This window comes from Arvicola amphibius, chromosome 1 (assembly GCF_903992535.2).
Source record: "Arvicola amphibius chromosome 1, mArvAmp1.2, whole genome shotgun sequence".
Taxonomy (NCBI): Eukaryota; Metazoa; Chordata; class Mammalia; order Rodentia; family Cricetidae; genus Arvicola; species Arvicola amphibius.
In genome coordinates, this window is record NC_052047.1 from 183,673,471 (window position 1) to 183,689,158 (window position 15,688).

The 15,688-nt window shown below is 44.7% G+C and overlaps 1 protein-coding gene across 2 annotated transcripts in view; it reads right to left on the reverse strand.

The window, feature by feature from the left end:
• The window catches only part of LOC119808087 (dynamin binding protein), a 98,337-nt gene that overhangs the window by 68,722 nt on the left and 13,927 nt on the right, over positions 1-15,688 (reverse strand). For both annotated transcript variants that reach the window (XM_038320424.2, XM_038320433.2), the window contains exon 2: positions 167-321. In XM_038320424.2, coding sequence (XP_038176352.1) covers positions 167-311 — 145 coding nt within the window. In that variant the 5' untranslated portion in view covers positions 312-321. The remainder of the gene's footprint in view (positions 1-166; positions 322-15,688) is intronic.

The window sequence follows — 15,688 nt, forward strand, 5'->3', positions numbered from 1 at the left end:
ACGGAGAGATGGGCAATGGCAGAAACTCTCCGCAGAGGCCAGAGCGATGGGTGAGCACAGAAGGAAGACATGACAGAAGGGAAGTTACTCACTTGGGCTTCCCATTTGACTTTACCTTTAATATGCAAAGAAGCGAGGGGCCGTGTGTAGAAGGAGTATCTCTTACCTGTAACATCTTCCTTCTTTCCCAGAAGCCAAAACTCATCCACCACAGCCAACACCTCAATGACATCTCCCACAAAGAGCGGCAGTTCCTCTGAGACGCTAGGGCAGAAGTCAAAGATGGCTCGGACCACAGAGCCAGCCTCCATGCTGCACAACCTGGAAGCCCAAAGCATGAGAAAACACAGATATTTCAGCCACACCAGAGACCTGTTTCTTAAAAACCTAAAACTTAAGCTATGAAGATAATATAAACGCAATAGAAAATATATAAAATCTAAAGTTGTTTCTTTAAAAATAATGATTTCCTCGTGTATTTTAATTAGTGTCTTCTCAGTGTAAGTCTAGAATTGGAAACAAACAACAAGACACTAACAACTGACTCAGACCATAGAGATAAAAGATTCAAGATGGGGAAGGGAGGCTATAAAGTGCAGCAAGCCACGAGAGGGAGGTGAGGCTACTGATATTTTACCATGATTAAAGTTCTAGACAATGCAGTACTTTCAAATACAGTATTTAAAACCCAGAGACTCTACATTACACACAGCATGTCATCTGTTTCCTGCGGCAATTGTGCGACCAGGATGACGGCACTCTTGTCCAAGGACACAGAGCAGCAGGGACAGGACTCAAACACCAAGATTTAAAACCCACGAAAAACAGAAGGAAGTCCATGAAATGAATGAGAAAGGGCCAGAGATGGTGTCTCTAGGGGACATTTAGTACCAGCAGATCAAGCATTTGATTCTGGTTTGGAGACGCCTGTGCTCCCCTGCACTGTTGCGGGACTACACTGCAATGCATGATGGGTCCATTGCCCTGATGTATAGGGCTGGAGAGCTAAGAATGTGTCTACACACTAGAAAATAAGGGCATGAGAGGTATGTGTGTGTTCACTCGGAAATGCTCAGCCATGATTGGACCAACATTCTCCAAATGCCTTCCCAGGGGCTGTACAGGGGGCAGCTCCAGCTCTCCAGGTTCCTCAAAGACTCATTCAGTGTTGCTGAAGGTAGAGATTTTTTTTTCATCTCACATATGACTAGCCTCATCGAAAAGCACCAAGGCAGGGCAGTGAGGTGGCTCAACTGATAAAGGTGGTTGTCTCCAAGCCTGGCAAACAGAGTTTGATCCCCAGGACCTATGACAGGAGAGAGAAGCAGGGGCTGGAGGGACAGCTCAGCAGGTAAGAGTACTTACTGCTCTTCTAGGGGACACGAGTTTGATTCCCAGCATCCATGTCAGGCGACTCACAACTGCCTGTAATTCTAGCTCATGGGAATCCAAACAAAATCCTCTTCTGGCCTCTGAGGGCACCCACATATACATGGTTCACACTCTCTCACACACACACACACACACACACACAAAGAGAGAGAGAGAGAGAGAGAGAGAGAGAGAGAGAGAGAGTAAACAAGCATATATAAATATTTAAAAAGAACCAAATGCCTAATGGAAAGGAAATAATAAGATAGGTAAAACTGTGGTTTATGACTTTCACTAGTGTGAAAAAAAAATGAAGAAAGTGTCTAATAAATAGTTCAGCATATTGATTTTTAAACCATCCTCGACAGTTAAACATTACACATTTGGTTTGTACTGCTGGGTCAAAGTAGCTTATTCTTGTAGCACTGGGATTTTTTCGTAATGAGATGACTGGGGCCACAGTGAAAGGAGAAGTGGCCACCGCACTCCTCGCCCTTCTACCACAGATTTCTGCTTTCGCTTTCCCTTCCATGGTGCTTTGCATAGAACCCAGGGCCTCACGCATGCCACACAAGGGTTCTACTACTGAGCATCTATTAAAAGCATCTAATTAGCTGTGCCTAAACTCCAGCACTCAAGGGGCAGAGAGACAAGCAGGTCTCTGTGAGCTGGATATCAGACTGCTCTATATGATGAGCTCTGGGTAAGCCAGGGCTACATAGTGAGAACCTGTTTTAAAACAAACAGACAAAAAAAAAAAACCAAACAAACAAAAAACCAAATCTAGCATTCATATAAATATACTTTGAAGAGATAGCATAGTGTGCACGTAAAATGCCAGGCTTCTGCCGTGACAGAGGGCGGCATTCAAAGCCCAGCTCATTAGCTCACTGCCTGCACACATCACTTACTCTCAGGTCTTCCGCCTCCATGACCTGAGAGATGAAGATCTTAATGCGTTCACAGTGACCGTCATGAGGATGACTACAGTGATAAGGGTCAGTGACCAACATCGGCACAGTGCTTCCTCCTGCCTCGCACTGTGCCGTGTTCCACATCAATGAGTCTTCACAATGACACGTGTCATCGGTTCCCATTGGGCAGATGAGGACACGGGTTCAAAGAAGTGATGAATTCTAAGGCCACACAGGAAGTCAGAGACAGAATGGGAATCCAACGTCTGTCACCAAAGCCTCGCCCGGTATGCTGTACGAATGTGCTGAGGACATGACAGGCACAGTAGCTTCTCAGTAAACATTAGTGTCGATTATGAGTCACTTCCACAATTAACGACAAGGTCAAATCTGTGCCACTGATCACCAAAGAAGCAGATAGACACTTCAATATGTCCTGTTTCAACATGGCTAATTCACTTTTGACCATGTTTAAGAACAAGCACATGGGGTGGAGTGTGATGGTACATGCCCATGAATCCCAGAGCTCAGAAGGCTGAGACTGGAGAACTCTGAGACCTAGACCAGCCTGGACTATGCAGTCACATCTTGTCTGAAAAGCAAACAAGACACATCTTGTGTCTTTCTGACATCTCCCAAAGAAGACACCAAATGAACATGGCATACTCAGACTTCCAGAAGCATGTCCATTCCTGCAGCCATACAATCCTGTGCTGACTTAACCAAGGCTGCCATCCTCGATGGTTACAAGCCCTCGGGCCCTCCTCCCATGATGCCAGCCTGCTCTGCTTTCAGCTCATCTCCTTCATCAGTTTCATTTTTAAATAGATTTATCTATTTTTATTTTATGCATATGGGTGTTTTGCCTATATGTATGTCCTATGTGTGTGTCTGGAGCCTACTAGATCCCCTGGAACTGGGGTTACAGATGGTTGGGAGCAGCCATGTGGGTGCTGGGAACTGACACTGAGTTCTCCAGAAGAGCAGCCAGTGCTCTAAACCAGTGAATTATCTTTTCAGCCACCTTCTCCTCCAATCAGTTTTTCCACTCTTTTTTAATTTTAATTTTTTTTTTGAGATAGTCTTACTGTGTAGCCCATGCTGGAACTTGCTATGTAGACAAGGCTAGCCCTGAATGTATAGAGATCCACCTGCTTCTACCTCCCAAATGTTGGGACTAACGGTGCCACCATATCCAATTCAATCCACTTTCTAGTTCGCTGTTTACAACCCATAGCATCAACATTGCTAAAAGTTCCCAGAAAATAAGTCAGCCAACTCTAGATGGCAGGCGGACTCCTGCAGAGGTAAAGGACATACATTGGCACTGGAGGCTCCCTACAGTTCTCACGTGCTCCGAGACCCCTTTCTTATTTCCGGCTGTCTTCCAGGCATCTGAGGTTACCAGATGTCAGATTTCCACACAAAAGTAGTATCTAAGAATTTTTTTCAAAACAGAAAACCAAGCATAATACTTGACAAATCTCTTAACCATCTACGTTATTAAAATAAGTCCCCAGGGTTGGATCAAGATGGACATAATTTTCCGATACATTTTCTCCAAGCTCTCAGCGTCCGACTGATTGTGCAGCTCGCTCACTGAACTGTTAGGACACAGCCTCAGACCCAGGGATTCCTTGTACTTTAGTCCTGCAAGCTAATAGAGTTAGGCGTTCTTCCTGGCACCTTGTCATGCTGCCGGAAAATGAGTCACTCGCAGAGAACCTGGTTCAATAAAGTCTTTTACTAACTGACCTCCCACTCTGCTGGAATGAGTGTGTAATCCCAAGAAACACACACCCTAGAAGGGTACAAGAGTCACAGCGTCCATGATTCATGTGTGCAACCAGAAGGTGGGGTCGACGTCTCCCACTTTACGTAGGTGATGGCCTCGTCTGGAGTTGCCCCTGTCCTGTACACACTCTGAGAAGCCATTTTAGAAACCCAAGGGTATGCTTCAAAACTTAATCATTAGTGGCTTCTGTAAGCTGTTCCAACTCCAGATGGAAGTTCACAGAAGAAACTACAGGACAGATGGGCTGCGGGGAAGCTGGGGAAATTACTGTCCAATACAGCATGGTGTCACAGACATTCAAAAGATGCCGAACGCCACCCTTCCTACTGCTGAACACCTGTTTCCTCCTCTGAAGAGGAAAGATGATTCTCCAGACCCTTTAGGAAGGTGAAGTCTGTGATGGAAGAGCTTGTGTCTTTGCCTGCGGATCTGCAGTGATGCCAGCGTGGGAAAGCTTAAGCGACTGGCGGAACCTGGTGGAAATATCTGAAACACTCATATCTGAGCCCACAGTTCTGCCCACCTAAAGGTAAACCAACCATCTCTGGCATAAACAGCCTCAGTCTCCAGTTTGTCTGAGTTTGATTGGGGAGCTGTGTGAGCCCTCCAGGTCGAGCATGGGTAACCTGGCTTCTCGGCTCCAAACAGCCTAAAGGACACTAAGAACAGCTACCATCTGAGTGCCCACCATGCCACATGTGCCAGACTGATCCAGGAGCCTGCACCAATCTGCACCGTGGGCAGCAAGGCTCAAATCCCAGCACCAGACCTTATCAATCCACCCAAATTCGACAGCTAGCAGAGTTCAAGCCTGGGGCTGCTAGGCTCATGGTCTTCTTACTGAAACACTGCTGTTCTTAGATCACAGCAGTCCTTCCTCCAGATCCCCTGGACCATCACTTCCCTCCTTGGTTCTTCAACATTCTGTCGGGAAAATTGTCAAGCTTGGAGATAGACAGAATTTTATGCTCACCACCGTAGTTGTAGCATGACATCTGACCCCAGGGACTTTATCACAGATTCTAGCCCCTTATCCATTCACCACCTGGTATTTTTATGGATTGCAAAAGGAAAATATCAAAGAAATGTCCACCAAACTTGGGCATACATGTCTTAACCAGAATTCTTTGCTGTTATTTTTAATTTTTAAAAGTTTTATTATCTTTTTTTTAAAAGATACATCAAGCTCTTACTTGGTAGCTTAGGCTGGTCTTGAACTCATGGTAATCTGTTTGCCTTGGTCTTCCCAGTTACAGGCATATGACACCATACCCAGCTCTATATTTGTTTATCAATTTGTTTGTTTTCTTAAATTAAGGACTTTCCCCTCTTGGCCAAAATTATAATTATTTTCTGCCCACTAAAATGTTAGTGATTAATTTTTTCCTAAATATCATTTTTACATTAGTTATTTAGAATTTAAAGTTTCTCCATTTTCTATAACTTATTAAAACAGTCAACAAATATTTTTATCTAGCCAAACAGAGTCAATCAAATTCAATTCCCAGGCAAGACAAAAATTTGGCTCCAGCAGGCGAACCAGCCACAGGACAGCCTTTTCACACACATTTCTTCCAACAGTGCTCTGACCATGCAGGGCTGGCAGTAGCATTTAGACTCCTCCCTGTTGAAGTAAGCGATCTAACCCGAACCAGAGCAGCTTCCCTGCTGAGAATAGTAAACTCTACATAACCCAAGCAGTAGCCTCAAAAGGAAATAACTTTATCAGTCTAGGGGGAGGGTATGTCTTAACTCTACAGTGATTGTGCATGTCCGTGTGTATGTCCATCTATCCATCCGTCCATGTGTATGTGTGTCCATCCGTGTGTGTGTATCCATCCGTGTGTGTCTCCCCATGTGTGTGTCCATGTGTGTCTGTGTGCCCAGGTGTATATGTTCATCCGTGTGTGTGTATGTGTGCATGTGTGCAAATGCATATGTACATGTGCATGTGTACGTGTGCTGGAGACAAGAGGTTGAGGTCAGGTATTCTATTTTTTAGTGTTTTTTCACATATTATTTATTATGTATGTATGCATGTGGTACATGTATATGCATGACACATAGCACACTGGAGGTCAGAGGACAACTTGCAGGAATCAGTTTTCTCCTTTTATCATGTAGGTTCTGGGGATCAAAATCAGGTCGTCAGGATGCACACCCTCGCCCACAGAGCCATCTTGCTGACCTCTCCTCCGACAAGGTTTCTCGCTGAACCTAGAGCTCACTGATTTGGCAAGACCATCCTCTCCCCAAGCGCTAGGGTTACAGGTGCATGCCAGCACCCTGGCAGCACCCTGGTTTTCTATGTGGTTGCTGAGGATCTGAACTCGGGTCCTCCTGCTTGTATGACAAACACTTTACTGACTGAGCTATGCCTCCTATGGCTTTTTTAACATCTATTTTGGGTCAGTGCCTCCTACTTCAGTTTTGCTCAAATATCATTTCAAGAACATCCAAACTGTGTGGGAAATGGGCTAGTCCTGGAACCCAAAAAGCTTTGTTTAGCCCCTCCTACGGCCGACCCTCCCCAAACATGTTCTAAGGATGCTAATCTTGGTGACTCAAAATACAGCACAGCACAGGCATCATGAATTCAAGGACGGCTCTGGACCACAGTCCCCGCTCGAAGGGGAACACATACAGGCACATTAACGACCACAGCAGTCAGGCGAGAAGCTCCTTTAGTTATAGTCTTTAAACTTGTCTGGGGGCTGGAGAAATGGCTCAGCAGTTGAGACCACCTGCTGCTCTTACAGCGGACCAAAGTTAGAGTCTCAGCTCCCCTGTCAGGAGGTTTATAGCCCCCGTAATTCCAGATCCAGGGGATCTAACATGCTCTCCTGGCCTCTACAGACACTTATGAGAATGTATACATGCATGTGTGAATGTAAACATGCATACAGACAGACACACAAGTAAATTTGGACCAAGTGTGGTGGCGCACGCCTTTAAACCCAGAACTCAGGCAGGGGCAGGCAGATCTCTGTGAGTTCGAGGTCAGACTGATCTACGTAATGAGTTCTAGTACAGCCAGGGCTACATAAAAGAGACCTGTCTCAGAAACGAACAAACAAACAAATAAAACAGGAACCTTGCTTGCCCTCATTTAATTTTTTAAAGCTTTGTTCTACCTTGCTCAAGGTACTTAGTAGTCCTATCCAATCCGAATAGTCCAAATGGGGACAGGGGTGTGGCTCCGTAACAGAGTGTGGGGCCTTGGTTGGATTCTTGTGCCTAGACTCGTTCCCATGTTTACATGCTTTTATTCATAGTAGGTTACATGTTTTCACATATTTAAATACTTCCCATCCCTATTTCCTCCACATGGTGTCCATGTCTTACACTTAAGGACACTCCATCTTCTATATTTCCACTCCACAGACTTAGTTTGTAATCATCTTGAAGACTGTGCATGTAAAACATTTTCAAAGCCTTTATTTTCTATGTGTGGATGTTTTGCTTGCATGTATGTCTATGTACCACATGTATTCCTGGTGGCTGCAGAGTCCAGAGAAAGTGAATTCCCTGGGACTAGAGTTACAAACGGTTGTGAGCTGCCATGTGGGTGCTGGGAAGTGAACCCCGGTCCTCTGCAAGAGCAGCTAGTGCTCTTATCCACTGAGCCATCTCTCCAGCCCTGGACATATGAAACTTAAAGCCATAAAAATAATGAAACTATTCACAAGTAAGATTTTACAACATGTCATGCAATCCAAGTGTCCATCAGAAGATGAGTAAACAAAATAGAATTATTCAACCTTCTTAAAAAGGAAAAAAATAGTAGCACATACCACAGCATGGATAAAACTTGAAGACATTATACTAAGTGAAATAAACCAGACACAGGGACAAACACACTCAGGATTCCACTTAGATAAAGTACTCAGATCAGCCAGAGCACAGAGACAGGAAGAATGGCAGTGTCCGGGGCGGGAGAGGAAGGGAATGGCCAGGGGGCCAGTATTAAATGGGCATAGCTGTTCAGTTTGGGAGAACAAGCAAGTTCCAGAGGTGGATGCGAGAGAATGACATAAAACTGTACACTTCACAGGTTCATAATGGTAACGCTTATGTTATATTCATTTACCACAATAAAAAACAACATGGCTAACATAGTATAAAACATGACTGAATGTAGAAGAAAGCCTGGGAGACATTATTTTTAATAAGCAACGTATAAACACTATATCCATAATCCTGAACAATCTGTTAAAAATCTGAGATCATGAGCTGTAAACTTTTACCCCAATAGACAGTGATATCAATCAGCTTAATGAGTAATTTCCAGTATGGCCTCTGGGTAAAGGTCTAAACTTGGTACACACTGTGGATACAGAACATCCGTCCTCCCAGTTCTGTTCTCGAGCCTACTCTTATGTCCCAAGACAACCTCAAGTTCCAAAACCAGGTGCTTGCCTCTTGATTCTTGCTGGCTTCAACCACTGCTTTAGCAGGGATCTAAAGGCAGAGGCAGAAGCTGGTTCCCTCCCTGCTGGGCTGAGGTAGTGATGTTGCCCCATCAAAGGCTACAGCCATGAGGCCTTCTCCAAACATCACTCCTGCCCAGGCAAGTGACATCCCATCCCTCTGCCCTGGGACAGGGTGGCTCCCCTATTAGCCTTGGTGTAAGGTATAATCCTTTGTTATTTTCCCCAAACCTGTCCATTATAAGTTGAACTCCTCAAATTCTCAGATGGAGTAAGTTATTATGGAACTATCCTTTTGTGTACTGGAACTATGACTCTCACTGGCTAACGGAGAGCTCACTGGCTGAGAACTAGGGAGGATTTTCCCAGCAGAGAGAATGCTGTGCTGTGAGGAAGAAGGGTGGAGTCCTGGGAATCTTGAGGAGATGTAGATGAAGGGGGAGATGAACATGCTGTGCTGAGATAAGGTACCGAGCACTTGGTAGAACAGGGATAAAATATGGCTTAATTTAAGATGTAAAAGCTAGTTAGTAGCAAGCCTAAGCTATCGGTCGAGTATTCATAATTAAGTCTCTGTGTAGTTATTTGGGAGCAGCTGGCAGGACAGAACTGATCATCAGTCCTGATGACAAACTCGGCCTACAGTAAGCTTTCTGCTTCTACTGAGCCCCAGGTGACACAGACCCAAATGATGCCTAGAGCTTTATGCATTGGAAAAAAAAAAAAGGAAGCCGAGAGTATAGGAAATTCTACTGCTAAATATAAGTGAGAGAGAGACGCCAAGGACATCAGTTTAGAAAGTTTAAAAACCATATTAGGGAGCTGGAGTGATGGCTCAGCAGTTAAGAGCATTTGCTGTTTTTGCAGAAGGACTAAGGTTTGGTTCCAAGCAGCCACATGGTGGTTCACAGCTGCCTATAATTCCAGTTCCAGGAGATCTGATGCCCTCTTCTGGCTTCCAGAGGTGGCACACATGCACATGGTACATATACACACAAGCCGGCAACACACTAAACACACAAAATTTAAAAAAAAAAATCAACAACAAAACACTTAAAAAAAATACTAGTGCCTGGGCCCCCCCTTATTCTCCCTCAGAACTTAGCAAGTCTATTCTCTCAGAAAGTGCGATGACACCATCTACATCCAGAACAAATTCTCTGAAGAGGTCTCCTTGACTGAAAGGCAGCAGAGTCTGCTGTTTCTTCTGCCTTTCTGGGTATGCTTTATGAAGATCTTGAGACTTCCCCAGTTTTATAACTGAATTCTCCAGATAATATGACCTCCGGGGAATGCACTTTAAAGATGTCAGGGCCTGCAGAGAGAAGTGTACAAGCAACAGCGCGCGTCTTTCTGATAACACAGACAAGTGTGCTTTCCTCCGTGTGGAAGGACCGGAGGTGTCAGAACATGAAGTCTGGAGCAGCTTCAGGAAGGAAGGAAATGAGAGAAGCCAGGACACAGCATTTCCTCCACGGCTCTGTGCCGCTGGCAGTTGACTTTGGACAGGAGGTCAGAAGTTGCTGCCAGGCAATTCTTCAACAAAAGTACCAGAGGATGAACAGGAAGTAAACGCTACAAACTGTGAGGACCCCTCCAGATGCGAGAGGGAGTGCCATAGGGCTTTTCCTCAGCACCACCTCCTCCCCCATCTCTAGTGAACTCTGGTTCTAGGGCCTGAGGACCCTTAAAACAAAGCAACCACACTCTGGCTTGGAGGGGATGATTTCAGAAACTAAGGGAGAAAAATAAAGGCGTCTGCAGCAACAGCCTGCCTTAACCTTCCACCTGCAACGGTTGTCACATCTCAAACTTGTCCCGACAAGGAAGGCAGCATTCTCAGCCTGGGGACTGTGGCTGAGCTTCCGTCAATCATGGAAGAGCCCTTCAGTCCTCAGAGTTGTAGCAAACGCCATGCAAGATCTTCCTGTAAACTGTGTTGGCAGGAGTTGGAACTAAGGCTTCCACCCCCCACCCAGTAAGCTAATGTTCCCTCTCTTTCTCAGCTTAATCTCTTTTTTAAAAAAAGAAATTGCCCATTCACCTTTACATCCGTTTTCTCTTTTTGAACAACACCGTGTTAACAGAGGCAGGCTCCACAACTACAACATTTTAAGGCATTTATGGGGGAATTTTTTTTTCAAAAGACTTAACCTAGGAGCTCCTTAAAGTATGCTCTCAGACTGACATTTCTTAAATCATGTGTGAATTTCATTTATGAGTGAAAATCTAAAACCCACTGACTCATCACTAGATAAATGGGACATGTCTGAGCTGGGCAGCTTAACAACACCTTAAGATCCAGAGCCCACCGCGGTGCAGGTGTCACAGAATCTATGCGATAGCGGTTGCACAGGTGGAGATTGGGTGAAGGTCTAAAGTGAAGCTGGAGGGTGCGGCTGCAGATAGCAGCCCCGTGAGCAAGTGGAAACAGGCAGCCCAGAGGTGCTTTCAGGAGGGGCCAGAGAATATCTGCCCACACGGCTCCAAGCAAGCAGTCACCTGCTCGAGATCTGGGACACAGGCATTGTGTTTCTTTTCTTATCTATTGGTTCGAGTAGGAGCTTGCCTTTCAGCCTCAGAAGATTTATAAAGACACAGGAATTCTTTTATCCCCCAGCCTATTTTAGCCTGCAAAGTATTCTTGATGTTTTGGAAGAAATAATCAAGAAAGGGATTAAGAAAACTGAAGATTCGGAGAGAAAGAATGTGGAGAAAACTGGATGGCTGGAGTTAAAAATATCAGCATCTATTCCCAGGGTAGGGAATCTGGGTCATTTTAAAGACTGTCAATATCCAAGCACCATGGAAAATAGGCTTGTAGCTTTACACACAACAAAAATGACCATGGCTTCTTAGAGAAGAAGTCAACACATTAGAGAGAAGTTCCTTTTCAAGGTGCACAAGAGAAAACACCAAGATGCAAGTGACTTAGATGGCTCAAAAGTACTTAATGTCCTAACACAGACGGCCAGGCCTTCCCTTCTTCCAAATACGAAGGATCACACCTTGTGGGGAAAGCGCATGGCAAAGTGAACGAGCAGAACTTGTAATTTCAGTCTCAGCTCTCACTCACTCTTTACAATTTCGATTTAAACTTTGGTTATTAGTAATAACTGAATAAAACACACCAGGAGTTAACGATTTTCAATCTGATTTGGTAAGGAGTGCTGTTCCCCATAAGCGTAAGGAAGGAGAAATGGTAATTACTTTAAGCTAAGCTAAAGTTTTGTAGGAAAGGGAGTAATATAATCCTCTGACAGAGCCCCGCAAGGTCAGACAGCACGCAGGATGGCAGCTAATGGACAACACTGCACATGAAGCCTGGCATGCACACAGTAACAGGGCCTGGAGGATGAGCAGCAAAGCCAGCCCCAGACTACAAAACAGCAAAGACGGGCAGGCACGGTGGCATGTGCTTTGTGAGTTCAGAGGCGGGGCAGGCACGGTGGCATGTGCTTTGTGAGTTCAGAGGCAGCCTGGTATACATAGTGAATTCCAAAGCAGCTAAGGCTACACAGTGAGACTCTGCCTTAACCCACCCATTCTCCACCAAAAAAAGAAAAAAAAAAAAAGAAAAAAGGAAAAGGAAGACAAATCTAACCCTTCTAGGAGATGAGGCAATTCAAAGTGGAAGCAGTCAGGATCACCTCACACATATGGAAATTTGAAAGTGAGCCACAATATGTAAGAAGTCGATGAATCTGGGGATTCATTACTTTTTGTAAGTTTTTTAAACCTTTATTTTTATTTCACATGTTTAAGTGTCTAGCCTGCTTATGTCTGTGCATCATATACATGCAGTGCCCGCAGAGGCCAGAAGAGGGAGTCAGGTCCCTTGGGACTGGAATTACAAACTGTTGTGAGCCACTAGGCTGGTGCTGGGAGTCTAACCCAGAGCATCTGAGAGGGAAGGGCAGTGCTCTTAACTGCTGAGCCATCTTTCCAGCTACCACATTATTTTAATAGCAGTTGGGATAAGATCAAGCTAGAAAGAAATAGGGAAAGATTTAAATCACAGATTGCCATGACAGAGAGCAAAACCTGGGCTTTAATTATGGTACAGATACTAATGGTAATGTCTGGCAGTTGACTTAGACTGAAAAGCTAATTGACTTACAAATAGCAAAACCATATAATCACTGGGCAATGAATGAACCACGTCCGAGAGCAGTTTCTCAGCCTTCCTAATGCAGAGCCCTTTAGTGCAGCTCCTCATGTTGTGGTGACTCCAGCCATACAATTATTTGTCTTGCTACTTCCTGAGTTTTGCTACTGTTATGAATCATAATGTAAACGTCTATATTTTCTGATGGTCTTAGGTGACCCCCGTGGAAGGGTCATTGGACCCCCAGGTTGAGAACCGCTGACCTAGAGACCCCAGAGTTCTGTTTTGGGCCAGCACTATGATTCTTGCTCAGACATGGGGGTCAGAGGTCATTGTTTTGTTCTGTCTCGTTCTCCACACCATTGTGCTTTGCTTTTACAATGATAAGTGAGGCTGGAGAGATGGCTCAGAGGTTAACAGCACCAGCTGTTCTTGCAGAGGACCAGGGTTCAGTTCCCAGCACCCACATGGCAGCTCATAACAGTTCTTAACTCAGTCCCAGGGATCCATCACTCTCTTTTGACCTCCAAAGGTACAGGCAAGCAGGCTATGCTCACACCTGTGTGAAGGCAGTACTCTCTCACACAGAGGCAACAAATAAATCTTTCAAGAAAGCTTTAAAAGATAAAAATTAATAAAAGGTTGAAGCTCAGCAATGCTTTTCTGTGTCCACTGAGATGAGCACTCCCCCCCCCCCCACCCCACGCTATCCTGGTAAGGCTACCGGTAGTGGCATTTTCAAACGCCAAACTTTTGAATTCTTGGGTTGGATGCTCGCTAGCCCTTTTTAAACTGAAAGTTTTGAGTTGCAACTATTTAGTTAGAGATTTCTATACTATGCTCCCAACTATATATATGACTATAAGATATCGATAACCCAATTCTCCCCCTTTCTCCCACAATACCGGGATGTACATGTGTGACCAGCACTACCACTGAGCTACCTCCCCAGTCTATAAAGCCTCTTCTCTTGTAAAAGACCTTGTCAGACTTAACAAGTGAGAGCCTGCCTAGCCCCAGAAAGTGAACCAGGAACTCTCTTTCCCCTTCCTCCCCTCTGCAGGCCCTTTCTCCTCTCGCTCTGGCTCCTCCCCTCTCGTTCTGGCCTCTGGCAAACATTATTCAACTTTCTGCACAGATCTGTACCTTCTGGACGTTTCGAATTCTACTGAACTCATACAATATGAGGTCTTGGTGTCATTCTCTCAGCGTGTCACAAGGCCGCCCTGTCATTTTCAAGTAGAAACTCTCAGTTTAAGGCACGTGGAAGCATTATGCACAGACTACAGAGCCAGGCCAGCTGGATGTGTGTCCAGGCTCCATCCCTCGCTAGACTTTCAGGATTGAAACAGACAGCTCAGCTTTTCTGCATCCTGACTTCTCCACATGTATGTTCTCCACACATATGACAGTTTACTAGAATGGGGCTCACAGTTGTAGTGACACTTAAATGAATTCATATATGAGAAGAATTCAGACAACACCTGTACAGATAGGATTATCTGCACTGAAGAGAGCCAATTCTGGGATGATATTTTCAGCATCTTTTCTTTTTAAATACAGGGTCTTACTATGTAGCACTTGCTCTATAGACCAGGCTGGCCTCAAACTCAAAAGATTCGCCTGCCTCTGCCTCCTTAGTGCTGGGATTAAAGGCGTGCATCACCATACCTGGCCCTCAAACTCTTTTTCATAGCACTGAGGTGTTACAAGGTTTTAAAATGAAAGATTCTGGGGCTGAAGAGGCAGCTGAGTGAGTAAGAGTACTGGCTTGTCGTCAAAAGGACCTGGGTGCCCGCATCTGTGCCAGCACCCACAGGCAGGCAGTCACAACCATTTTAACTGGAGTCCTGGGGACTCAGCGTTCTCTTCTGGCTTTCTTGGGTACTGAATTCATATAAAGTAAAAATAAAGAAAATAAGACAAATCTTTAAAATAAAATTAGAGATCCTAAGGAAGAGGAACGGGGGGATGAGCTAATAAGTGTTAGGTTCCTTTGGGGGAATGAAAATGTTCTGGAACTAGTGACGACAGGACTGGGAACACACTGAAAGTCATCAACTCATATACTTACTGGGATGTTTTAAGATAGATGATTATTTGAATTTAAAAGAGTTAGTATCTCTTTTACTTCAGAAATCTCAATACTTTACTTAAAATGGCAAAGGCTTACATGAATGCTCTACCTTGGAAAATGGCAGATACATTAACAGCTTGATCAGTCCTACCCTTGAAGCTTCTCCCGAACTTCATATTTTAATAAGCATTTTATTCTTGCAACTTCTGCCTGCTCTAGGATAGTAACAAGGGTAGCGCGGTGTTACCTGCACGTTCACCAGGTGGGAGAACATCAAAGAACAATTTGTTGGGCCAGTGAGATATCTCAGCAGGTAAAGAGGCACTTAGCTGGTGACCCGAGTTCAATCCCTGGAGCCCTCGTGGTGGGAGAGAACTGACTCCTGCAAGTTTTCTTCTGACCTCTACACATGTGCTACAGCAACGCACATACACACATACACACACTCACGTACATGTAAATAAGTATTCTTAAAAGAACAGATTGTGTGTGTGTGTGTGTTGCTGGATACTGATCCCAGAGCCTGATGCATTCTATGCACATGCTCCACCCACAAAATAATGAGCAAATTTAAAATGGGAAATCATATTTACTATTAGATTGAATTAATAAATATATAAAAAACAGGATCTGACCCTTAAGTGAGACATCATTAGTTTCAATTTCCTCCTCCTTTTTCGTGTGTGTGTGTGTGTGTGTGTGTGTTTTAGACAAGTCTTTTGTATCCCAGGCTGGCCTTGAACTCACTATGTAGCTACAGATGGCCTGCCTCCACCTCCTAAGCGCTGAGACTATTGGCATGTACCTGCCAATATCTGCCATGATTGGCCACGGCACCTGGTACATGTGATGCGATGCAAACCAGGGCTGTATGCGTACTAGACAAACTCTCAGCTAAGTGAGCCACACCCCCAGCCCTGGCTTCAATCTCTGACTCTGACTAGTTTCAGTGGTCTAGCTCTGTGACCTCGGGAAAGTCAATAGGCAACTCCT